We start from the raw sequence: 27,987 nt of genomic DNA, 5'->3' as shown, positions 1-27,987 counted from the left end.
GAAAGTAACAATTAATTTTTTTTCTGTATGTTATATTACATTTTTTTTATTTATGGCTTATTTATAGCTTTTTATGTAATAAAAGATATACAAACTAGTAACTATTGATTAATTTATATTTTGGACTGACTTAATCATCTATTAATTTTTGTTAATTCTTAACATGTTTGCCTCAGACATTCTTTTGCTTATACCTCAACCCTGAGTTGCTATTAAACTCGTCTGCATCCCATTTAAACTTATAATGTAACGTTGTATTCATAAGTCATATGGGCAAATCTTTTAACAATTGTAATTCTTAATGTTAATCCAATATTACCATTCAAATGGTTGGCTGAAAATCTAATAAAGGTTCGCCTTGGCCCAAGGAAGTCCATTGATTTTGCCTAATGTTAAAGAGCAAGCTGCAAAGTTAAAAAAGAAATGTTATCATTTTTTACGTTGTTCTTAGGGGTAACCATAATGGCAATGAGAAAATTTCAGGATAAATAAATATACAAATAAACCTAAAACAATCATATAAAACTTTAAAATGACTACAGAAATGAGCAATACAGTAGAATTGGAATTTTGTATGAAGCTCATTTCTATAGAGGGAAGATAGAGGTCGATGATTTTGTAAGCAACTCCATGCCATTTTAATGAATTTTAACGAACATTTTACACCGGTCTTTTTTATAAATATGATGGAAATGATAAAAACACAGGACAAATAAATAAATAGTTTTAAAAATTGTGCATAGTATTTCTTTCTTTGTTCAGGCTAATCAGGCAATTACAGACATTGAGAATATGCCTCGTATTAACCAAACGTGTTTGTTGTATACTAGTCACAAGGAAATTTCAAAAAATATGTTCCATATATTATGGGGATTTTAATTATGAAAAAAATCACTTATAATTTTATTCCTGTATCCGTTTTAATTATTTTTAATTTCTAATTAGAATTGAAGACTACGATATTACGTGAGTGAATTAATGTATGCGAGTCCTGATAAAGAATGTAAGGGGTTGGAAATAGATTACAAAAACAATAAACTTATTTGGTAAAAAAGCGTATATTATTGTCAAAAGCTGTACTCTTCCACAATCTCTTGGATGCTGGAGAAAGTGCCACAAACCGTGGCCAAGGCCCAGAGCACGACTAGGATTGCAGCTTTGATGATGGTGAGGCCGAAAGGTTTGCTGATGTGGTCCCAATATGTCACCACCTCCGCCACGGTTGGCAACAGCAAACCGAGGCCGGAGAACCCGATAGCGCCCACAAGAGACAGTACTGGACTCAAGTTGGGCAAGACGATCGCTATCACAACTGCAACAAGACAAATGATCTCATTTTATGAAACCGCCCACTCAACTTGCTCACTCTGTCACCAACAACAATTAACATAATTAAACAGAATCATGGTTCTACCTATGATGAAATGAGGTACGTAGTAGCTTGCCAGCTTTGGTTCGGAATTACAATTTTAAGACTTTTTTATGAGAAGGAACACTGTTACATTACAACACTGCAATTATAATAAATCACAATTGTGAAGATGTACGATGATTCGAGCCTTGGTAGCGTTAACGTTGAATTTTAATCCCTTATATTCTGCTCACACGTCTTTTGGATTCTGGCAGTCCTACGGAGCTGGTGTGATGATCCAGCTGTAATGGCCAATATGGTTGACCAGTAATACGAAATACATGTATGTTAGCTAACAGTTTAAGCACACTGGTAATCGCTAGCAGGTTGGCTTTACCTGCTGCTGGCAAACTGTTACTAACAGACTGGTTTGCCAACGCTAACAAAATATCTCAGTTTAATTAGGCTTTTAAGAGGCCAGAAGAACTGTTTCAATTGAATATCTCCTAGTGGCTACTTAATATCAGCCAATAAAGAAATTATTTTTTTTAGTGTAAAAGTTTTCGAGTTTTGCCTCTTTGATCTTAAAAAGGAGATAAGAATTTAAAATATTTCCTTTCCCTTAGGTGCCAGACATTGGAAATATATTTTTTGCTTCTGACCTTCTTATTTCTTCAAGCTTTATCACACAGACTTTTGGGAGTGCCGATGGCCGAGTGGTCTAAGACGTTGGACTTAAGTCTGAGCTAGAGATAGCGCAGGTTCGAATCCTGTTTGTGACCGTTGCACTTTTTATCAGTACCATCGACCTTGTACTGTATCGACTCTCCCCTTTATGCTGTTTGATAAGATCCTCGCACAGGCCAGTGGCCCATGAGGACGGGCAGAATAAGGCATAAAAGGAGATCGGCTTCTCCTTAAAGAAAAAAAATAAAATAAAAAAAGACTATTATGATAATAGTTTGAGTCATAAAAATGATTCACCTCTTTTAGTTTTCTAATTAACTGAGAAAATTTCAGTAACTTTTGCCACATATGAGTCTATTCGTGTGAAATAACTTAAATGCTTTGTGACTATATTTACCTTTGCTCAATATAAAAACTTATTGTTTTATAACTATATTTTAATCACTCATCAACCCAATAAAAACACAAGAGTAATGCAAATAAATTATGGCTAGTGACTTACCAGTGCCGAGAATCATCAAAGCTCTCGTGAAGTAATAGGCTTTATCTTGGTTTTCCTCTGAGAATTTGTCGCAGATCCCCTGCCACACCACCTCCATGGATGCAGTCAACTGCAGGGGATAGGTGAACAGGATCGCTAGTGCCACCAGAATCTTGACGGACTCTGACAATCTGTGTAAAACAATTAAAAGTGTTTAAATCATGGACATTTTTATTTATACCTTAAAAACAAACTTAGATTAGGAAAGGTATTCTCTTCTCCCAATACAGAGAAAACATATTTAACCCTACATTTGTTTAAGAAATACACTAGGCGTTGTGTATTTCTTAAACAAAGAATACACATACATTGTATATTCTTGTATTGTATAAGTTACACAATAGTTTACTAGGAATAAAAATACTTGCGTAAGTGGCATTGGCTGAAAATTATGTAAGATTTTACGTATTTTTCCATTGTGTATTTTTTATATTATCATTATAACGCTTTCTACTTACGCGTCCTGAGGAAGGTTGAGAGTAATGTTTCCTTGAACGTCGTTTCCATATTTGACGTATCCAACGGCGCCCACGACCAGGAAAGTGGAAGCGACTACAGTCATACCGATATTGAGGACTCCCGGACAACCCAGGAAGTGGCCCGGTTTCCGCATCGCGTTCTCTATCGGCATCACCTACGTCATAGAAATTAAAAGTATTTCCTGCCCAATTCTAAGAATTAAATTGAATAGTAGAAATTCATTTTTTTATGTTAATTTCTTACAGTTCCAATGCCCTCCATCCCAAAGAGAGCTGTGGAGAAGAAGAGAGGCCACCGTGCCACATCGACTATCATCGGCCTGGAGGAGAGAGGAGGCAGGTCGAAGAAGCAGAGGTAGAGAGTTAGCGTGCAGCCGACTAAGAGGAAGATGTTGGCAATGGCACTGAATGGCACAAGGAACTTCATATGCCGGACGATTCCGACAGGCAGCAGAACCACTGTCAGGGCGAGGACGTACACACGGATATTCAAATTGAGATCCCAATGATCCTCCACCAACTAAAATGACAAAATGTATTCAGAAATTCATCTGGTTATTTTTCATTGTGAATAACAGTGCACATAGTAATTATACTAATAGTAATAAGTTCCATTGTCTTTGAGTAATTCCACTGTTCTTGTTAAAAATTATGTTTTAGCTTTTCTCCTCTGGTTTTGAAGGTTATGGTTCTCTGTGAAAATCCGAAAATAATAAAATCTAGCAATTTACGGACAGTTCTAATATTTTAAAGAACTTAACCCCAAAGACCAAGCCAATTGCAACAAGTCCGGCTTCTCAGTGTTTTGGCGTCTTAACTTTTTATCACACAAATTAATTATTTTATTTTAAATTTTACTAAGAAAGAACATAGCCTAACCTTTTTAGTGAAATCTGACACGAATATAGTCAGAAGAGCTCACTGTTCAGTGGATCCTTTAACGCCAATAGCATTTTAACTCATTTTAGTTTTCAAGGGAAAGTGGTCCAAACCAATTTTCACATTTTTATTGAATTGTGACCTCTTTGTTTGAGAGCCGCAATCTATCCAACGATATTTTCTTACAATCAACATTGTATTGTAAACATTTTTTGTTTATCTAAGAAGTCATCCGAATTTTTTATTGATTATGGTAGATATTGGAGTATTGTAACTGGCGGTCCAGATAAGCGGAATCCTTTCAAAAGGTGATTAACAAGAAGATAGGCTACTATTAAACGTTATGGTGGGGTTACAATTTTAACTAGTGTACTTGGATGTAGCTATCGTTACATTGATTGATACTTTGAACACATTTTCATGTAAAGATTTTAGCATTTTTAATTTAATTGTTCTGTTAGGTTTTATCTACTTTTTATATATTTTATCTTCAACACTCATTCGTTTGTTTATTTCTGACACACAATCAACTGTATTCATTAAACTTCCTGTACCATACGCGGGGACAATTATTATGTTTTTGTTTTTCGAAAAAATTATGTCTTTTATTTGTTTGCATATTTTATTAGATGTTTCCGGAAGTAGTTTAGGAAAATTTGGATCAGGTTTATTAAATACGGCAATATTGAAAAATTGGTCAGTAGGATGATCCGAACTTATTTTTGGTACTACCTAACTAGATTAAGATTCAAACTTAATTAGTGACTAATCAATTTATTTTCTACAAATGAATTTAAGAGGTTTATAGTTTATGAATTTAAGAAGGGTAAACGTGTAATTTAAGAAAGTTGATTGAAAATTAGTCTTTCATCCTAACTTCATTTTTTAATGTCAAAGTATCCGAAACTACTTCCATATAATAAAATATTGAGTGGGGACAAAATTTAGGCCTTTGGATATTACATCTACATCATTATCATTTAAGATATATTTGGATAAATTTACTAAATTTGGTTTAGTTGCGCTTTTATATACCAAGATACGTTTATCTTCACAAGGAATAGTGTTAGACCTTTCAGTGTTTTAACATATTTGAATTAATTCAAATTTACCTTCTTTTTCGAAATTATGCCCGCAATTATAATATAATATAATACTTATTTTAAGAATCGATCCGAAGATTTTAAACTTTATTGTGATGTTTATTTGCTTTAATGAACATTACCATATGCTTAAATGATATAATTTTATATACTTAGTAAGTATTTGATTTTTAAAAATATGAGTAAAATTGCTATAGCTTCAATAATTATTGACTATATATGGTTGTGTAACTCCTTACATTTTATATACTGTTGCTTTTAGACACATGTTAGTGCTTCTTACAATTTTACTTACGGAATCATGCATATACTTGGGTACACCTGATAAAGGAAACTTTACTGTGAGGCCTATGGAAACAATAACTAAACCTAAACAAACACCTAAATACAGAATATGTAAATAGTACTCCGCTAGTATTGTTATGTGGTATTGGAACTGCTTCATTAAATAAATGTTTTATTCTAACTTGTTGGATTGCATGCTAGTTACATGAAATACCGTTAGGTAAAATTTTATTTAAGGTATAAGCACTCTTGTTTCAACAGGCCTCTTGTTTTAGTCATCCACTATAAATAATATGTCTCTCAATACTTTCAAAACACCAATACTTAAAATAAATCTTTAAAAAATTCACGTTTCAGGAAAAGAATATTTATTATTTTGTTAGTAAGATTTTTGTAATATTTCAGAGGTTTTAGGTTCAAATTATACTATATATATACAAATAATTAAATTTTGTATATAGTAATAATAATATTATTTTATGATGTTAATTATAATTAAAAATAATATTAATTAAATGATAACATTAAACTTTAAACTATATATACAAGCATTTTCTTATTTTAGGTATTAGTGAAATCTCAAATTAAATAAAAATAAATAAATAAAGTTAATTACACCAACATTAGCATAATATAATCATCAGGTACAATCCGTATTTGATATTTTTATAAATGGGGAAACATTTAATTTATACTTCTTTTCTGCCCTTAAACAGGGAGATATTTTTATTTATGTTGATAATGCCACTCATACACGGATATGTACTATCCTACAGGCTATGAACCTCAGCGTTCCAATAATGTGTAAATATTATTTTGTGATTAAATAATGTTTATTTGTTTTTATATCACCCTAGCCTATGTCTGAAAGTACTTATTTATTAAATATTATGTTTTACGGGTAACTTTCATGTTTATTTTCATTTTACGTCAACAAAAGTATTTTAACTGTATTTCCTTAGTATTATATGCACATTTTTGAGTTTACGCTAAAATTACATTTCTTTTTTACATAAACAATCAGAATTTAAATATTATTATGATTGCTGTAGATGGAGCTTATATTGGTCACTGTTAAATTAGATTAAAAACATAAAACCAATATTTAATACATTTTATTGTTTTGTGAGGCCTTTCGATATCCAAGATATCTTCTTCAGACACATCACAAAATACATTTACATTTTGTGATGTGTCTGAAGAAGATATCTTGGATATCGAAAGGCCTCACAAAACAATAAAATATATTAAATATTGGTTTTATGTTTTTTAATGTAATTATTATGATTGATCATTAATTATTAACCACATTATATTGTTTCTTACGTTCATGAACACTTGGCTAATTTTTAATTTTTTTTTTCAAATTAGCAATGTGATCATCAGTTATTTTTAATTCTAACAATTTAAAATATAAAAATAGAACTAGTTAAGTTTTTAAAAACCTAAGCAATACAATTGAACTACGAATTGTATATATATAAGGTCAGTTATTTGTAATATCAAATCCAATATATTTAATGACAATCAAATTTACAAATAACATAAAGTACCTGTTTAAATGTAGTAGCTATGAGTATGACGTAGACTGTGTTAACACCATAGTATGTGATGAACATGAAGAAGTTGGCAACTGCTCTGAAATCAAAGAAAATTTACTTTACACAAAAAGCCTGTGGTTGCCTAAAAAAAGTCTTTATTCCCTTTAAGTTTCATAAAAAATAATTAATATGCAGTTTAAGTTCAAATATGTTACAATATATACATTTTTATGCTATTATTTATATACCTGCTCTATGCTGTTATTGCTGTACTGTTGTCAGCAGTGATAGCGATGTAAGTATTTGAATTATACATATTTATGTACATTTGCATTTAATTATTAATTAACTTGTACAACTGTCCTAATGATGCACATTAGAATGAAACTATAGCAATTTAAACCCATCAAAATGATTACGTGTAATTTGAACTTACTGGTTTGGTGAACTGCTCCTTGCTGTTTTGGTTTAAGAATGAACCACAATATTTTTAGATAATAAGTACTAATAATTTTCATTCACTGCTATTAAATACAACATTGTAAAAATTGCCAATCATTCTAAACAAAAGTATTTAAGGTTTTAACCAAAATGTATTTTTGTACTGGGCTAAAATAGTTTATTCATATAAGTAAACATATAATTTTAACGCAATGGCACATTTTAATCTTAGATAACATAGATACATATTTACGTACACCAATAATCTTTTATTTCACTTCCTTAGTTTATTTGGTTCATATGTGGACTTTTCATCAATTTTTTATAATAGCTTTATTAAACTTAAGACTTCATGTTAATTTAAAAACCATTTCCTTAATTACTTTAAAGCCATATTGAAATAATTTTATTTGTATTTTTTTAGTCCCTGATATAAAATATTAAAATAAGGCTATTTATGTAATTATTAATCATGATTTAAATTTAAATCTAGTATTATTAGTTTCGTAGGTAGTCTCAACGATTCAAGGACTGCTCAACAAGTTCATAAACAAACTTTTATTTCAATAAACATTTGTATTTTCTGCGAGAAAAAGATGAAAAAACTTTTACAGAGAACTGTGTAAAAACCGTTTTGAACAATAAGTACTAATCCTAGACTTATAATAAGTTTTATAAAATAGAGTTTAAGTCTCTAAAATTATGATGATATTGCAAAACGTAGTGTATTTATAGCGTTTCATCTTGTAAACCATATTATACTCAAGACCTTTAAGTCCATATTAAGACCATATTATACTTCAAGTACTTTACAAGTCGCCGGCAACTTTTTAGATTCCTGTTTCCCCAATATTGAACTTATACATTTCAGGTACAGCTACAGATTACTTAATATGAAGTTTATTATAGAGAGAAAGTAAAATTGGATTCATAAATATGTCAAAAATTTCATTTAACAATCTTCTTCATTAAGTATTAAAATTTCCCGGTTCTTAAAGGGTAATCGAAAGTTTGATGAAATTTTATGGCTCGGAATTCATTTTAAATAAACCATTATCTGCTTTCTAATTACTAATGTTCGTGTAGGTTTAATTAATTGTCTACGCCTACTGAATTAGAGTGAAGTTAATCTCTTCACTAATTTGGCACTAGGTTGCATAAGCAGTGATGAGCTTGGAATACTAACCAACAGAACCACTTGAGGTAGAATTACAATCATTCAAAACTATTACGAATTACAACTGCCACCGTGATAAAAACTTTATTTATTAAAATTGAAACACTTTTTTCTATGACAGCTTTGTATTTTGAAAAGTAAAACATTTAATAATTGGTCCTAACTGTTTCACCATGTTTACAATGTCAAATAATTCAGAAACAGTCCCTCAGGGTTCATTGTTCCTGTTGGGATTTGAACTGGAGTTTTGCATTGTTTTAACAATGCATACAAAAGCACTCTGTTGTAAACAAATTATTTATTTACTGGTTGTAATTACCCTTTTAATATTTGAAACAAAGGTCTGAAATAAGGTATAATTTTATTTTAATAAGACTGTTTAAACGAAGGTAACATTTTAAATGTTAAGTATAATTTTTAATTTAAAACGTTGATTTTACTTTTTAAATTTAATTACCAATAGGCCTTAAATATAATGAGGATAGTGGGATAAGCAAAAATTATATCATCTCACTGGTTTAGGCAGTAGAATAAAATACCAGAATTCCGTCACTCCAAAATGCGGTGTTTTGGCAAACTAATGAAAAACTGTAGTGAATATTATAATTTCTTTAAATTGGGAAATACTATTTAGGAGTTTTAAGTCCCCCAGCCTCATTCTAAAATGTTTATTTTTCCACTAATGAGGTGATTAATTTTAATTGAATAGTAGATACCTCATGAAATCACTCCACTTGCTGAACCTCCGACTCGCTCCAAGTTTGAAGGCCCACTCCACGGTGTCGGTATAACTCATAAACTCTAGGTTCCTTTGGTAACACAGCTCTTGTGAACATTTTACCTGCAATCATTATCATTATTTAAACATTTACCTTTCATGATTTTTTATCTTAAAATGGGAATTTTTATTGTGAACTAACCCTGCAGAGCTCTTTTTGACACGTATTCAAAACCCAGAGACGAGTTTTCTCCTTCACTTCCCTAAAAAAAAAAGAATTTTAACACAGGTTACGTTTATAGTTCCTATAGTAAAACGAGTGATCATTACCTACATTTTTCTAGTTTTAATGTACTAGTAACCATCCTCCGCCCATAACACAAATTCCCTACCCATGAATAAAACAAAATGAAAAAATAGAATGACATAACAATTTTAAAAAATGTATTTCCCATATGAGTTACACTCATGTCACATTTAAAACATTTTTTCACGCTCAGTCACGTTAAATCATCCAACAAAATGGCATATATAAAACTAGAAAAACTATGAAAAATTCATATTCCTCGCGAATTTCGCTACAAACAAGCCAAATTGTAGTCGTCGAATAAAAATGTGTGTTGCCCAATCAATACAGATTAAAATTATTTAGAACTAAACATGTTCCGAGATTGTTTTAAGTGATTTTCGACTTTACTAAATGACATTTTAAACCAAAAACTAAAGAGATTTAAAATAAACTTACGCCACACAACTTGCCGCTTAACATGTTTCGCTGAGGTTTTTTAAATCTACAGCTAATTTTATTATTGACAGAACAACAATTTTAATAATCCAAAATAGAAATTTTTACATTCCTCGGGAAACAGTGTGAGAAATTATGTGAGCCTACATTGCGGTGGGCTTCACGAACGCACAGCCAAAAAGTTCTTAGAATATTTTGAAATGTAATTTGTATTCTCCATTCAGTATTAATTAATATATTTTTGAAGGACATCTATAACAACTTCACTCCATATATGGTGGTCTGTTAGACTTAAAACAAAAACTTCTAAAAGTGTTATATCATTTGGTATTAAACTTTTTGATGACCTGTTGAGCTGTGTTCTTAGTTTATAATCGTCAGTCTAATCAGAACTTTTAATTTGAGGAGACGAAACTAATTACAATAGATTCATAACAGGTTCCAGTATTTAATGTGATAGCTCAATAATTGAATATTAATAAGCAATTTTCCCGCCTAAGACCTAATTAATAAATTTTGAATCCAAATTATCTGTAAAACCGAAGTTACAAATCTAAATAAGGTTGCACGGAATATCAAATGAAACGTTTGAAGGTTATCTGCAAAAACGTATATTTTATAAATATCGTTTTGTTTCATAAAAAATATATATTTGTAATTTAACATATGTATTACCGTTGTTACTTAAATTGTATTTTATTTTCATTACAGAACTAACCCTGAGAAATGTAAGCATGAGGAAGCTAAGTCTAATATGAGAATCAGGTGACGTTAGCAAGGTACATAAAATAACCCTGTTTCACCAGGCTCTCATATCAACACAAATATGAAGTAACACTTTTCTGTTTGGATTATTCTCCATAATTTGCTTGTGTTGCAATAATTTTCCTCTTTATAGTCCGTATACGATGGTTTATTTTACTTATTCCTGTCTGTTTTTTGGAACTGTGGCTTTTAATAGCTACATCATTAATTGTGAGTTGTATTTCACACATTAATGCCTACAAACTAGTGTGGTTTCTTTGTAAATCACTCAAGAATATTGTCTACACTGTTTTATCCTATAATGTATGCTACTAGATGAAAAAAATTTCTGTGCCAGACCTGGTGTGCTAGAATCCCGAATTATTTTGATAATCTGAGATTTCATATAACAATTTCTCAATACTCAGCAACGCCACTTAGCATATTCAATACCATATCATTACTGTTGTTAATTTTGGCAGCCCTGTTTATAAAATTATGTAACAGTGTGTTGATAGTCTCCAGCACAGTGTTATTTTCCATAGGTACATGAAAATCTGTCATTAATTATTAAAAAAAAATTTGTTTCTATTAAAAAGACGTTTCGTTATTTTTAACCAATTTATTATGATACAAGGTTTAGGGGAAATTACTTTACTCCATCCTAGCCCCCGTCTGTTTCTGTAGTAATAGATATTTTAGTATTTCCATATGTATATTAGACATGAAGAGGTTATTAGGTCATATTTTATCTCAGATCTTTGCAACATTTTACATCACATTTTGCAAGTTTATTCAATCCACTTTATCCTGGCATATTTATGTAACTTATATATATAATATATATACTTATATATATTATAATATATACTTATATATATTATAATATATACTTATATATATATAAGCTTTGAGATACAATTACCGCAATATTTTGTACACAGAAATATTGTTTACTATTTTTAAGTACTTCATATAAATGAGTAATGATATTACAAAATACTATATAACGCTTATTTTGGATAAGTTGTTTCTCTGATAAAAGGGCGACAAAAAATTCAGTTTTGTTATCTTAAAATGTATGTCTTATGATCTTTTATGACCTATCATCATCAAGCTATCGCATAATATCCGCAATGCGCTAAACAGCTTTAAGATTTATAGTGTTCTATAAAGATATCGTTCTTTGTTTCATGATACAAGGTTTCTTCAAAGTACGCACACATATTCTACCAGAATTGATGTTGAAAGAGTTTACAAGTCAAGTTGTATTGAAAGAAAATGTTCTACCTCGGTATTCGTAATTTTGTTGGAAATATGAAGTCGGTTAATGAAATGAAAAAAAAATTATTCAAAGATACATAGCGGTTTATTATGATATAATGGTTCAAAAGCACTATTACAATTTAACTAAACTCTGGCGGGAAGAGTTCATTCACATGAATGTTGAGTGAAGCTCTAATTCACCTTCCCCTTAGTGCAGCATCTCAAATCTGATGCTAAGGCAAACGCCTAGGAGATAAAAAAAATCGCCTCATTGTCACATGATATATTCATATTTTTGTTCATTAAATTGGGTTTCAACCATTTATATCAGTGTTTAATTATAAAATTCTACACATCGGTCAACTTAAAATGTTTGTTGTACGTGTTGGGATAATTAGGCTACATCTTTTAGTATGCCACATAAGTATACTGAATTTGTTTACAAATTTATTTATTCTGTCACTCTCAATGTCACCATGGTTACCCTCAAGACCTATGAGGAAGTATTGACTAACGCTCACTCAAGTCCCATGGTGTTACATACACCACAATCGAACTCAGTATTGGTCATACTTAAAAAAACAATATTTAAAACATATAGGTAATTTTGTTTTTGAGATGTCGAGGGGTCGGATGTATGTAGAAACGTTTTCGATTTAATTATAACTTAAATTATTTTTAATTTTTTTAACCATTTATTTTTCTAAACTATGCCAAACTTGTTTTTCCCGTTCGCAGGGGGTTGGAAAATCATCATGGACACCCAGACGCCCGTACTTCTAGATGTGCCAGACACTTACCGACTAAAAAAAACCACCCTTTCTTTCTTCTTCTAAGCTGGAACCACTTTAAGTATTACTTCAGCCTAGAAGTGTCTATCCTCTTTAAGATTACTTAGACGGGCATCTTGTCACAGCTTTCACAGGCCTCCTTGCAGCCTCTCATACTTTATCTTTTTTTGAGAATGTTATGTACATCTGCTGGTTGCATTCCAAGTGTCTTCATTTTTCAACATATACTGCATGGGGCTAGTTGATGATGGTTGGGTCATGCCCAACCTTTACAAATTCTGAATCAGTACCAGACTATTACTCCATGTTTCCCACTTAACATAATAAGCTACCATTTATATAGTTCCAGAGTATCACCCCCGTGTACTGACCACAATGTGAGTGCAGTGGGTGCAGATGAGCGCCACGAACGCCGTACTGCCCAGTCCCATCAACAGCCCGATGTTGTGGAAGGCGCTGGGCATCGCCAAGAACCCAGAGCCCATGCTGCTCTTGATGATGTGTACCAGCGCGCCAACATCCCTGCATCACAGTTTATGTTGCATCAAACAATGCTCATTAACAGACACTGGTGTTTGCAATATATTTAGAGGTCTATTAACATCATACTTCTGAGTGTCAATAATGATTCTTAATTTCAAAAGGTATATTTAAATACTTACGATGTTGTAAGTTTGCCTTCCCTGGGAGCATTTTTCTCTCGTATTTTTTCACTGTGGTGCGTTATTTCATTTGATGTAAGCTCTAATCTGTAAATATAATTAAATAATAGTATAATAAATTGACAAGGCTAGCCATACATATATTAATGAAAATAATTTAAATAACCGTATTAATTAATCCCACTCTTGTATAACATTCCTGTATAAGACTTCAGTAATGGTAGAACTTCAAAATATGAATACAGTTTTATATTCATAGTTGGAGGATAATACAAAAACTTTTGTACTACACAAATCAAAAATTTAAAGAAACATTTGTTTTATAAAGGTCCAAGTATTAAATATTTTGCTTTACCCAATCAATCTATTTGCTGCAAATACGAATTTATAAGTAAAATAATCATAACTACAATACGAGTGTTTTTTTTTTTTTTCTGAAACTTTTTATTCTTTCAATTTATATTCCTTTACATAAAATAGTTGGAAAGATATAGTATAACACTTCTGCTAATAGCAAAATTAACTGAAGCTAATGTTGCCCAAACTATTAACCACCTTAAAAATACTTCTTAAATTGCATCACAAAATCACTTTAGTAAAGCTAAATAATTTTTTTACATAATTTAGGAACTGTTCATGCAGTTTGTTCATGCATTCGTGTTTTTACCTCCTAGACATTCCAGCAGTTAGCTAGACATTTAATTATTTCGGACAATATATTAAAAAGCTTTACCTTATATTTTGTCTAACGGTAACAACGTACCAAACAGTTCAATTCCATTTTTCCGAACAACGGTTGTAAATTGCCAATGTAAATAGGTTATAAAAAAAAGAGTTACCCAAAAAATGTACAACATTGCATTGATTTTACATAATTTTCTCCGATGGATTCTCAGTATACTCAAAGAAATAAAAGGTTCATTATATAATTTGTTATTATTATAAAGAATACATTTGGGAAACGTTCATTTAACTTCCTAAAAAATGGGAATCATCGTTATTATACATGAGAACTTTAATGTAAAAGCAATACAATAATGTATGGTCACTTTTTCTAACATAAAAATAAACATGATGTTTTCATTATCACATTGTAGTAGTGTAACAATCGTAAAAGAACTTGAAGTTATAATCGACTGTCATTAATCCAGAACTACTATTTTCTGGTAAAATACAACTTTTCAAATTTCTGCCAATGTAGTAGACTTTTGGAAATTCGTGAAGTCTCAAAAAGGGAAGAAAGGTATACCCTTTAAAATATTCAAAATAAACCAAGAAGGCCGATGACCGTCCTGAATCTCATAAAGTATTTCAATATCACCTTATGGTGACAGCCCACTTCGATCAATGTTACGCAATCAAAGTCTTGTTGATATACCATCGACCCAATAAAATCAACGAGGATCAAACTGACTGTCAGCATTGTTTTATTACAGAGAAGCACTTCATTCAAGCAGTGACGACACAGAATTACTTTTATAAGTACTCTTGACAGAGATAAGGTATTCGACACACAGCTAGAGTTAATCCTCCAGGTAATACTAGGCATTAAGATATCTCTTGTTTGTTGCTGTCTACTCACACTGAAGAGGTCTTGAGATCATGCAGGTTGTACGAGGGCGGGGGAGCGTTGGGCATAGACATCTCTCTGGCTACCTTTCTGTTATAGTCATGTGTGGTGCTGTAAACAAAATTCAGACATCACCATAACAAATTTGTATGAAATAATTCAAATCACAAACTTGTTTGTGTCAATTCCTGGTTAATATAGGACCTTATACTAATTTAATATAGAAAAAGTAAAACTATAATTTTGTTTACAACATTTTATGATAACATGACAACATACTGTTCTTATGTACTCTTATCATGCTGCAATTTTTACACTTACACAGAATCGATCATTTAAAATATCTGTGATAATTTAACCGGAAACCCGAGTAGAGCACTAAAAAATGATAATACACTTTATATTAGTTATAAACCATTTTAATTATCGTTGACAATATGAGCTTCGTTTTACTTCATAATACAATTAAAATATTTTCATCTCCATTAAAATTATTACATTTTAAAACAGTCATGAAACAATGAAAACAGGGTGAAAACTCAAATATTTGCTTACTACGTTAAAACCGAAGTAACATGGGCTCATATTAGCTCGTTAAAACTTCAGTTATATCCAACGAAGTTCGATTTCATTGGTTCGCCAACTGTTGGAAAACTAGGTCAGATGTCTGGCCATGAATCTCCATAATAAACCAAAACTAACTTGAAGTTACTACAGGAGCCCGCATGAAAATATTCCAATAGTGGCTGATATCTCTAAATCACCCACTCACTCCGAGCCCAGCATTGTTGCCAGTTTTAAGTCGTTGGAAATTACGATCCGTTTCTCCCATTAAACAATCGTCAGCTGTTGACATATTCGTCCTTTTTATTTTTTTACTGTTATGCAACATGTAAATTAAGTAGACGGATGTAAATTGTCATAGCGGGAACAGTCTTTAGTCAGTGTCGATATGGCAACACCGCCTCAAACGTCATAGGACTATTTTCGTGCGGATTACAATAGTACCGAATTCACTTATTAGCCAAACTGGCTATTAAATTTAAACTTCACCCAGATACTGAAAATATAATCTGAAACCATTCTTTTAATATTATTTTATTACTTCCTTGGAAATCCGCTTAGTCCTATTTGACTTCTAGTGAATATTCCTTGAAATGATTTTAATTGTCCTGTTTATGTACAATTATTTGTAGATACTGTATACAGGGTGGTCCAAAACATTTTACACATAAATTTTTATTTACAAAAATAAAGTATGTACTATCATTTCTATAAGTACAGATAGAAACCCCAAAAATTTTTAGATGTAACTTATTAAAATACCGATATGGCCACTGGTTATGGCTCTACAGGTGTGAAATTTAGCATATCGCACACATTTTCTGCATTTCTTGAGCATGGAATTAACGTCGCTTGAGTAATTTCTTTATTGCAGCTATTATTTTCAGTTCGTTGTTCTAACAGCTGGTTTAAATTAGTTGTCCAACAGTTGCCGCTTGCTGATAATTTATTATTGTTTACATTGGTACATAGCAAGTAATCACATCTATAGTTACTTCTAAGGAAATACCTCAGTGTGTCTTGTGGTGTACTAAACTTAGATCAGTATTTTCAGTTCAAAGACGTTTTAGACTTGAGTATAGTGCAAATTTCTATCCTTCTTATAACTCAATCATCGAGGAGGCCATAAACATCACAAGAGGATGTATACCAAATACTGTAGACTTTTGTTAGAAGTCTAAAGAAGTCTATAAGTAATCGAGGTTTACAGCTAGGACTTCCGAAAACGACAGACCACAGGGTGTTATGTAAGAGATTCTCTTTACATGCACACACAATCCAGATATTAGAACACAGTAATCTAGGAGATAAACCTAAAAGTATGCAGGTTCGTAGTGTTAAGACAAGAAAGAGGAAAATGATATTTAAAAGATACCTTTTCAGAAAAAAGTACGTTTTACATTAATGGTCATGTTAATCATCATTTAAGTGTCGGAACCACTATAGGAGGTTGTCGAGCATGAACACTTAAGTCCAAAAATCAAGGTTTGGTATGCTTTAATGTACAATAGATATAACGTTTGGAGCTATTTTCTCATATTATTATGTAATCGGTAAAATGTATTGTTATATGATGGAACTGTTTACATTTCCTCAAATATACGAAATTGATACTACGGAAGACCCAATTTAGTTCCAGCAGGATAGTGTTCCACCATATTTCCATAACCATGTTCGACATGTTCTGGATGACAAGTTTTAATGTCTATGGATTGGAAGGGAAGGCCCAAGGTCATCAAGGAGTTCAAACTTAACTCCAGTAGAATTTTTGTGTTCTACGTCAAGAAAATTTTGTTTTCAGAGAATATTAAAAACTCAACCACTTACGAGAGCGATTACGAGATGCTATTACAAGCGTTATTCAATAAATTCTAAGAAATGTTTGTTGGGAGATTTTTATTTAATAACTGCAGAACAATAAACGGTGGTCATATCTATATTTATTGAGTATCACTAAAAGCTTTTGAGTTTTTTATCTGTACATTTATAAATGTTTCCATTTGGTTCAAATTTTATAAAAAAGTCTTGTTAAAATTTGTCTCTTCTTTTGGATCTCTCTGTATTTATTTATTCTTAAAACGTGTTCTATAGTACATGCTAGTATACTAGGATACGCATACATTTAATCCTTAACGGATGTTGTGTTACCTTTGATATGAAAGCCGCAGAAGCTCATTACCCAATCGGAATTAGTTACATATCAAATTAATCCAATTATACTGATTTATGTCGACTATGACTCTCCAACGTGTTCTATTTGGATTTTAAACTTTAGAACACACAATAAGAATTTTGAATATAACACTTAACAATACTAAAATACAAGACAGATAAATATAACATAATTGGTATTACAAATTATATGCAATAGAACCCAATTTCATTATATTATTGATTACCAGAAACAAAGCTTTTCTTTATACACTTAATCATAATTACGTAAGTATTTATAGTTAAATAACAATTTAAATATTGTGATTTTAATTTTTTTTAACGCCCAACCTTTCGTTTTTGGGACCAAGTATTTTATTGAGCCGATTATGAATAGGTATGTTGAATAGTATAATTTCTTTAACAAAATAAAATGTATTTAAATAAGTGCTAAATACGATTTTGCAAGCGAAGAGACTCATTCGGTACAGAATCCGATCTTTGAGATTGAATTTTCAAATATTTAATGGTTATCATATGACTATGAGTTTAAATAAATAAATTTTTGAAGCTTTAAACAATAAATTATCTAAAATCACAAAATTGAATACAAATATGTATTGATATAATATAATTACGATGAATTATTTACTATGTAAGTTAGTTACAACCTATATTAACAGTGTTATTGTAGTGTTGAATTATTGACGCCTTCATATTATTGTCTGCAACCATATCTTACATCTAGGTATATTGAAAAGGCGCATTATATCAAAATTCAATACTTTATCGTTTCTATTGGTAACTCAACAGTAAACTTCCAATATGTATATTTACTACATAATAAATTTTTAATCTTGTATGTAAACATTAGGAATAAATCAAATATCAAGTATGATTTCCTAGATATTGCATTTGATTAAACTGTATTATTTGAATGGGAGACATACCCAGTCATAGATCAAAATGTTTGTAATATAAATACTGCGATGGAATAAACCTGCTTCATAAAAATTAATCACTTATTTTCTTCTGGGAAATATATTATTTATCTTCATTAATGTACATTTTTGTTTTTTAGTATAAAGCTTACTAATCGTTACTGTAATTTTAAATTTATTTTTAAATTGTTGAATGCTCAACGCGAATAAAATACGCTGAACATTAAGGATCATAATATTGATTGAACGTAGATGAACTGAACGTATAACACCAAAAATTTAAATTCCCCTTCCTTAAATTGTGTATAAGGATGATAGTAAAAATTTCTTTGAATATTTAAAAATAATGGTGTACTACAAACTGAAAATTAGATTTAAATCTAGATATTTTTGTAATTAAATATAAGCTATAATTTACGTAATTCGTAATCTCATGCATTTTTTATGTTCACTTGAAAATATAAAACTTCAAGTGAATATAAATATATCAAATTAAAAAAACTGTAATTACTAATTTCTTAAATGTGAATATAACTTAAAATTTCATTGAATATAAACAATGATTTTTGTTAATTAGATACATAATTATATTTAACACACCGTTTGGCTTTGTTTATTAGTGGTGTCCTTAGCAATTTAAATTCACTAACATGGATAACTTCCAAGAAAATTTGTTATGCCTTCTTTGATGTACCGTTATAAAAAGTGCATACATTATAAACAATCACTGCTCGCATTTTATTACGTAACTACAGTAGTTGCATCCTTCAATAATCCTTGCAAAATATGTCCGTCATTTTAAAATTGTGATTTTTAATCTTAACTTCAATTTTCTGGAAACTTTAGCGCTATATTCAGCATGACCCATCTTTATACGTAAAACTAGTTCACCTTTAAATATTATTTAAATGACACAAAAATAAGAACTCGAAAAATTTTATTTAATTTTAATAACTATAACCTCAGAATTTCAAAATATTAAAATTTGAGAAATAGCAGAATTCATTCGATGAAATAGTGAAAGAGGTCAATCCGACCTTAGCGTCAAATTTACTACCAAAATTTGCGTATCATACTTTCATTTTAATACATTTAAATTACACTAAAACGAGGTGGCGATATTTTTAAAATTACAAATTTATCGTCATTTAATATTAACTTGATAAACAACAAAGAACATTGTAGAACAGTTTCAAAAATACTTGAAGACCTAAATGTGGCCTCAACTCGTGTATGAATGAATTAAGAATCAGTTTTACCGTTCAACCAAAACAATCAGAATTACAATTTTTTTAAGAACATTTTGACTTTAAATATTAAATTTCAGCATAGAGGACCCTTACTCATTATCACATTATTCATCTGAAATTGTCGAATGACCTGACACGCCCAGCGTGTACAATGGAATATCGTAGGGCCAGGCAGAGCGTAATGACATTGCAGAGTTCTAGCTTTGTTTCATTTTCATAAGAAACCAACCAATCAAATCAATTAAATGTGTTGGTAATTAAAAGAACTATTTCACATCATTAACTTTACAGCAATTCGAATCTTGTTAACAAACTTGCTTATTTTGCGTTTTTCTCTTTGCGATCATGGTTGCCCTAAAGACCCATTTAAGAACTTAAATCTTTAACCCCTTGCCCTTTGGCCTTTTGACTTCCAAATACCAAAATAGTGACCTTCCTTGGACTACGAAAAACCTGTATCAGGGTTTACGTCCCTAAGTTTGTATTAAGTAATGGATAGACATCGACGCAGTCTGAATAAGAACCCCAATCAGTAAGTAAAAGTTATAATTTTCAACTTCGTACGCGAGGAAAGCAAGCAAATGGATGAAAAATTAAATATTTGAAATCATCCCAATATTTTATTGTTGCATAAATGACTAAAAAAAAGTAACGTTGAAACAAATTCACGAATCATTGTAATACACTTGTATAGCTATACAATCACTATCAACGTTAAAAGTGCTACACAACAATAAAAAGAGTAAAACATTTATATACTTCACACATAGTTTTAGTAAATTTATCGATTCCTCCTTGCAGTTCGAAATATCATTAATATTGTGAGGAAGGTTAACCAGATCTTGCGATAAGGATGATACTCGACCGTGAACTATGCTCGCGTGGTTGGCCCTGTAACGTACTCGTATGTACTCGTTTAGTAGGAGTCCACAAGTTTGTCTGTTGGTAGAAAGTTACGTCTGACCTCGTTAAGCGAGGTGAATAGAACCTGGAGTATCAGCACGTTGCGAATTTCTCCTCCGCCAATCGATGCTGATTGGATCTATCGACGAGGATTTTGCTGCTAACATCCTTCCTGCCTTTAAACTTCTAAAAGATCTCTGACTACCGTAGTATGGTAGCTCTAACAATGAAAAAATGTGTAAAAACTTATCTTAGTAGTTTTCTATAACGGGAGAAGCTTTACTATTCAATTTTAATTCTCTAAGAAGGTTTTCAGCAAAAAGTTACACTTCATAGTGTTGAAATTTGTTCGTGAATTCCTAATGAGATCAGTTTATATTTTTAAATTGTATGAATACATAACCCGTAAGTATGTTATAAACTTTGTTTATTGCACACTTCTATTTTTTTCAGCAATATGTCATGTTGCTGTATATATTATAGCTCTTTTAGAAAACATTTAGAGTACGTTGTAAAATTTGAATAATAAATTATAATTCATATTTGATGTTTAGTTTCATAGTTTAAATATTCCTTTCCTAAAGAGAGCATCAACTTTATGCAATGAAGAAGTGTAGAACTTAGAAAGGTGGATTTGTTATAATTGTTATATTAGGCAAATATAAAAATTTTAAAATTACAAATTTCAGTTTTTGTTTTTATTATGGTACGTATAAATACATGTATTACAAATCCCTTAGTATCCATAATCACTCAAACAATTACACCATAAATCCTATATTATTGAATATTACACAAAACTATCTAGAGTAAAAACTTATATACCATATTATTTTCGATAATACAAATCTTGTATACTAAACTAAATTTTTCCTTCGCCTCTTGATTCCATTGACACTAAATAATATGACGTAACTTTTCTTTAGAACGCATTACAAGCAATTCGAACACAATGAAAATCTGCTAATCAAAAATACAATTTAGTCATAAAGGTTACGATTTAGTGATTTTTGTGCTTGTAACCAGGCCTATATTGAGTTTTAAACTGCTGCAATCACAATTTACTAGCTTTTCCTCCTAGATTAGTACATTTCCAGAGAGTGGTAATGAATTCCAAGCGCCAACCGCAACCTAGGAGTGTCGAGCTGTACAGGTGCAGGTAACTCCGACTGGCATGACCCGGCGCGGCGCGGACAGGTTCTGAGAAGGAGGAAGAGCTACTCCGGTCTTCCCAGCGGACCAGGAAAACTTGGAGGAAACTCTCAGGACATAATTCGTTGATCCCAATCAATCCCCGCTGTTCTAACTCATTCAGTGTTTCAAGTTTCTGCAGTCTACCACATAGCGTCCAAGAAGTAGTAAAGTTTATTAAGATTTCAAAAGATATATATCACCAATTGCTATGAGAAAACGTTAAAAAAACAAAAATTGTCAAATGTAATGGTTCCCACAGCCCAAAATGCAAATTATAAATTTTCATTCCGCTTTCTCAATTTATCACGTATTACAATACAACAAAATTCCAATGATATTTTCCAGTTATATTAATTTATTTACTTCTTCAACACTTCGGAGGTATAGTAATTGGTATGTAATGAGAGTGTATTCGATATAAAATATATCGGCAGCCCCTCCAAAAAAGATAAAATTGTAAGGTTTAGAGTTAGTGGATTTTTTGACTGAGTTTGCTCAGAATTATTTTACTCTTATGTAAATACGTACTATTACATGCAAATAACTACTCCTTTAGTTAGTTGCAGAGAGTTAGTGTAAATAATGTTCCTAAATTACGTAGTTACTAACTCAATTTCCTTTTTTATTGCCCAATTCTGATAAATTCATAACTCCATGAAATGAAATATGGCAGTAAATAGTTTCTGACAATTACTAACAACTTTTTACGACAGGGCCTTTTTAATAATGTATGTCCGACCGTCCGTCTGTGCGTTAACTCGATAACCTATCAGATGCCCTTCAATACTCTACTTTACAGGTTTATTTGAATAATTTTGGTTTATATTATTCCTTAATTACTTGCCAAATATTACTTTGTTATTACTTGCCAAATTCAAAGATAGCGTTTCTTTTTGCAAATTTAATGTTGTAAATACTACAAGAGGTACTACGCTTTTTATCTAATTAGAGTATTATAATATCATTCTGTGTCAGTTTATTCATTGTGAAATTGCCCGGTAAATCATCAATTACATTTCGTGTACTTGGTGAGTAAATTATGCACGGAAAGAAACTCATTATTCATTAATAAATAATGCAATTGATGAGCAATCAAAGGTCAGAAGGAAAGTACACGTCGGTGACCAAAACCTTAAGGACGAGTCACGGTGAAGTTCGCGTTGCACAACCAATGGCAATTCACCCAGGCATGAAACATTAATCCTGGTAAATAAATCAACATAGGAAATTACAGACCAAGAGACAACGGTGGGTCATTTTCAAGGTTGAGATGTCCATGGCAATGTAATTATTTAACTACGAGCTGTTTGTAAACGGGTAATTTAAGGTTATAATTGCCCTAGGACTATGTTATTTAGCTCTTATAGTTTAAATAATTCAACTCTTCCCTACCATGTTTTGAATGCATGCTGAAATTTATGTAACCTGCGATATTATTTCAAAGGTAATTTCGTAAGTTAAGCTTCTGTGAATCACCTAAGAGTATTAAATGCAGGTCAATATTCAGAACTTAATTACTAATCTCAATTACTGAAATAATGTTAATCTCGATCCAATTTAGAGTTTTATTTTTAGAGCCTTAAGTAAAATTAATGTTACTTCCAATGTCAATCTATTTGTTCCCCGAACTGATATTTTACTCCGATGTTGTAATTAAATTAACACAAAATATTAGCAACTACTATGAAAGGTTTTGCTAGTCCTCATGAAAAAAATCTAATGTTAGAAAAATACTTAGAAATTATGGTATTTTATTATCTTATAAGAAACTAACCAACCTTTTATTAGAACTACACCATGTGTAGCGTAACAGGATTCATTGGGGTTATATGTAAAACTACCATTAAGTCTATAGTTCGTTTTAGTTCTTATCCTACATAGTTTTACATTCATCCGGTAGACAAAAGAGAAATTGTGCCGGCCTACTGAGAGATGGGTTTCAATGACGGTCAGCTAAATCCGATGAATACATCATCATTAATAACCATATAACCATCATTTATTTTTTTTTAATGAAGTCTAAGGTTCAAAGTCTACAGATAGTATCCTTCTCAAAACATCCTTTGGTAAAGATACATGTGTTATTATCCACATTGCATTTGTATAAGTTTGTTAACGCTCAGCCAAATCCTAAGAATGACATGGACCATCATCGAAATTGACGTGTCCTATATAGAATTGAAGACTCGTACAACATTTCTAGTCTACATCACAGTATTTTCGAGATATTTTACTGATAGGCAAGCAGACAGAAATATAATGTTTCTATCTCCTCGAGTGATAAGTTTGGTTAAAGTCCAACCAATTACATTAAAACTAAAGGTAGGAAATCTCTGTCAAGTTTTAAGTGTTATCAAAAATACAAGGCTTATAAAATTAATGGTTTTAGATCATAAAGTATTATTGTACTAAAGGGAAGATTAATATCCTGTATTAGTTATGCGTTTGAAAATATTTATTACTCGGGAGTATTTCGTATTAATGCATCGTCATCGGTCATCAATAATTAGCAAAACTATATAACATTATTCAAGTTAAAGCTATGCTATAAGTAATATTGAAACACTTCTTGGAGCGAAGGATTAGACTATATGGAATTCAATACTCCAGTATTATTTATTACTTCAGACACAAAAAAGTGGTCGGGGAGCATCTGATCTTTGACTTTCACAACTGAGACATGCATATCGTAATCATATGCTCTCTTCATTTTATTTTAATATGTATACCACCACATTAAAAATCTGGTTTTATATTTTATCCCTACGTAATAAGTTTAAATAGTAAAAAACTATGTTTAATTTAATATATCTATATACTGGTAACTATTTGGACATAGTATGCTTATCTAACGAAGTTCTAATACTAACCTGACACACGTGTACTCGTACATTAAGACTAGACAAATATTTGTCTGCATGTATACTACAAATACAGAGCTTTTACTCTATGCCTTAGACGCATTGTTCACATAAAAACGAGTATATAATATCATATTAGACTTATGACATTAAGTAAAGAAAAGCAATCAATATTACATTTGTAATATTTGTATTTGCAAGATTTTTTTAAATTCATCGTGAATTTCAGACTATTCTTGTACTCCAGACTTTTAAGGCTATTATCTATAAAATTTCGAAAATGTTCTCATAGATTACTTTGATTGCTTATTGAACTTATTTTCAACTACTCAATATTAACAGAAGATTTTAATTTAGCACGAACCAGAGTGTACCACTTTTAGTGTACCCAATACATATTGGGTTAGTTTTCAAATAATTTATATATGTGCGGCTCTAAGTGTTTTCCGTGTCATGAAAATCACAATTTCAGACGACTTTCCACTAATTTGTCACAAAAACATTCTTTTTTGCTCTTGATCCCAATTGATTTCTTTGATGATTTATGACATCTAGTGGAAGGCAATGTGAGAGGATGTTTTTTACATAAGACACTGTTTGCAATTTTTTCCGAATGAATATTGATTGCCTTTTGTTCTGGAGAAAAACTAAATATTTAATTCATTAGAATATCTTCAATTAAGTTCTGGAGAAACTTTTAATCAAGTTAAACAGGGAAAAGGGAGTTTTGACCCTATGTGTGACCGCGAGGAACAGATGTTATGGAGGTAAAAAGTTAATTGCGTTAATTTCCCACAATTAACCATAACTTTGTATACAGTTTGGCCTATTACGATTACGATTGAGAATTCTTTCCGATCACGTGACCACTAAATAGAAGTGCAACGAATTCTTTGTTTCTCTCTCTCATTGTTGTCTTCAGTTTGAACAGCTGTCTGCTGACAAGTGTGATACTTTGTGCTGTTTTAAAAGTTAGAAGTGTTATAACTTCGACATCTACAGCTTTGACTAACACTGAACAGTCCAAAAAGTGTTTCGCGTTAGATGAAAAGCGTAGTTCATATTTCTTATCAGAAACATGTATCTAGTTTTTTTTTTTTTTTTTCATTTCAATTCAAGAAAATTAGTAGGTCCGACGCTAGCACTAGCGATGCAATAATTTGTAATGATAAATGTTAAAGCAGTGCAATTAATGTTCCTCGAGTTAATCTATGAGCCGCATCAATGAATATAAATTGCCATTTAAAATGATATACTGTTATTATGAACATGTTGTATTTAATGTATTATTATTAATTTTCTATTCTAAAACAGACTTTTATAAACTTTACAAAAATAGAAAGTTATTATACACACATATTTTAAATCGTATTAATATTTACATCATCTATTACTACTTTATCAATACATTTTCTCAGGAATTTAATTTATTTCAATTGAAATGAATTGTGCGTAATTAATTGTAATATGTTTTTATAGAACGAATTTTCCATCCATTGTTTACTATAACGTTTAATGTATTTTTATGCGCTTTAAGCAATTAAAAACATATATTACAAATTGTACAACATTGCAATATTCTTATATTTTCATATTTGTAAATTCACGTTATTAATACTTCATCGCTACTACTTCATCAACAAATTTATATAACACGTTTAATTCATGCAAATTTGTATGAAAACTTAAATAAATTTCCATCAATAAATAAAAGTGAATGTAATATAATAAGTATTTGGGGTCATGAAAGAACCAAATAACATACCTGGAGGTAGAGGTAGGTAAAGGTCGAGTTAGCCTAGACCACTGCTGCCGAGTGTGACTGATGTAGAGGCCGCTGTGTAGCTGCGTCCTGGCGCAATCACTGCCACCGCAAAACTGAGTTACGAAGGCCCAACCTGCTGCGGACTACTGCGTGAACAACGGCATCTTGCAAGTCGTTCGGGATACCCAGGGGGAAGTTGGGAATTTTGCACAGCCCTCTTTCGAAATCCCATACTCTCATTTGAACAGTAACCAATTCCAGGTTAGTCCAAAAGTTAAATTGGTACGCAACAGTTTTAAATCATGAACAAAATTAAGGAAAACTTAATCACCTTCATACCTAAGACTTGTATCCTAGGACGATTAATAATGGAATGCCATTGTAGTGTTTGACTATAATTAAGTTGATGTTTTTAAAATCTGAATGTTTCTTAGTAATTATCATTATTTTTTAACTGCCCAATGGATAATTACAAGTGAGAGAGAGAGAGATCTAGAGTTATGTAGAATTGATTATAGAGATTCTGGTCTAGGACTTTGTAATCAAATCAAATTTTCAACCCTAAATCTCCTCCAAATCTTGGTAACTTTGCAATACACCATAGCATGTAAGAGGAAGAGTAAACGCCGCTTCTACATTTGTTCTTAAAATTCTACTAACGCAGCCACAATCCATCTTGAAAATTTGGTATTTACGGGACCGGATTCTTTGATTCATCTTAAGTATTACCCAATGAAAGCATTGGATTTCCAACTTAACTCGAATTTCTAATGCTCTAGGAAATTTGAGCAGAAGCGTGTTTTTAATGTCTATAACTGGTATTTTAGGTCTAGGTAGAAGAATAAATGATCTTCATTTAAAACATTAGTTGAACTTTACTGACCTTACAATATACGATAGCAGTAACTGGCATCTCGGGAAGTGATACAAGCGAAGTACCATAAATTCACCTCACTGGAACTGTGTAAAAGCAATTCTATTGTTTGGTAATCGTTCGACCTCTTGGCAATATTCCAAGCGGCCGACAGTATAGGGAAGTTCTCGCGGCTAATTACGTTATATAACTATGTATGGATTTCATAGGAAATGTATTTATTTGCTGCACAATTGACTGTCGTATGTACTCTCCCATTGTCCAGGTTTTGTTTCTGGTGTACCATGAAACAAAACCATGCAATTTAGTCTCAGTGCATAAAACTCCTCCACATACAAGTCATATACAAAGGCATATTCTGTTATCAAGCATGCTTCAGAAACATCAACAAATCATCAACACTTTTTGAACTAATTGGTAGTTTTTGGATCAGATTAATTCCTTTCCCAATTTTTGCTTCTCAGGCTAACGCAATGGTAGTGCATTGTGCCAATGGTTAGTTTT

General features: G+C 31.2%; 1 protein-coding gene across 1 annotated transcript; it reads right to left on the bottom strand.

Annotated features, from left to right (window-relative positions):
• Positions 1-1,039: 1,039 nt before the first annotated feature.
• On the bottom strand, positions 1,040-26,767 carry LOC124361837 (proton-coupled amino acid transporter-like protein pathetic). The gene is made up of 10 exons (XM_046815838.1): positions 26,610-26,767; positions 14,993-15,091; positions 13,411-13,497; positions 13,120-13,270; positions 9,201-9,325; positions 6,879-6,963; positions 3,303-3,578; positions 3,038-3,213; positions 2,541-2,710; positions 1,040-1,312 (listed from the first exon to the last, which is right to left on the bottom strand). Exons 2-10 carry the CDS (start codon positions 15,052-15,054, stop codon positions 1,068-1,070), a joined length of 1,377 nt encoding a protein of 458 aa, XP_046671794.1. The 5' UTR covers positions 15,055-15,091; positions 26,610-26,767; the 3' UTR covers positions 1,040-1,067.
• Positions 26,768-27,987: the final 1,220 nt, after the last annotated feature.

Source organism: Homalodisca vitripennis, chromosome 5 (genome assembly GCF_021130785.1).
Source record: "Homalodisca vitripennis isolate AUS2020 chromosome 5, UT_GWSS_2.1, whole genome shotgun sequence".
Classification (NCBI taxonomy): Eukaryota; Metazoa; Arthropoda; class Insecta; order Hemiptera; family Cicadellidae; genus Homalodisca; species Homalodisca vitripennis.
The sequence above is the reverse complement of the archived record's forward strand: the minus strand, read 5'-3'. Positions and strand labels throughout refer to the sequence as shown.

Coding starts and splice junctions, on each gene's coding strand:
- LOC124361837 (XM_046815838.1), bottom strand. CDS start 15,054: ATGTCTATGCCCAACGCTCCCCCGCCCTCGTACAACCTGCATGATCTC. Junction 13,271..13,410: donor GAAGGCAAACTTACAACATC/GTAAGTATTTAA, acceptor ACTGTGATGCAG/GGATGTTGGCGCGCTGGTAC. Junction 3,579..6,878: donor TAGCTACTACATTTAAACAG/GTACTTTATGTT, acceptor TTGTCATTTTAG/TTGGTGGAGGATCATTGGGA.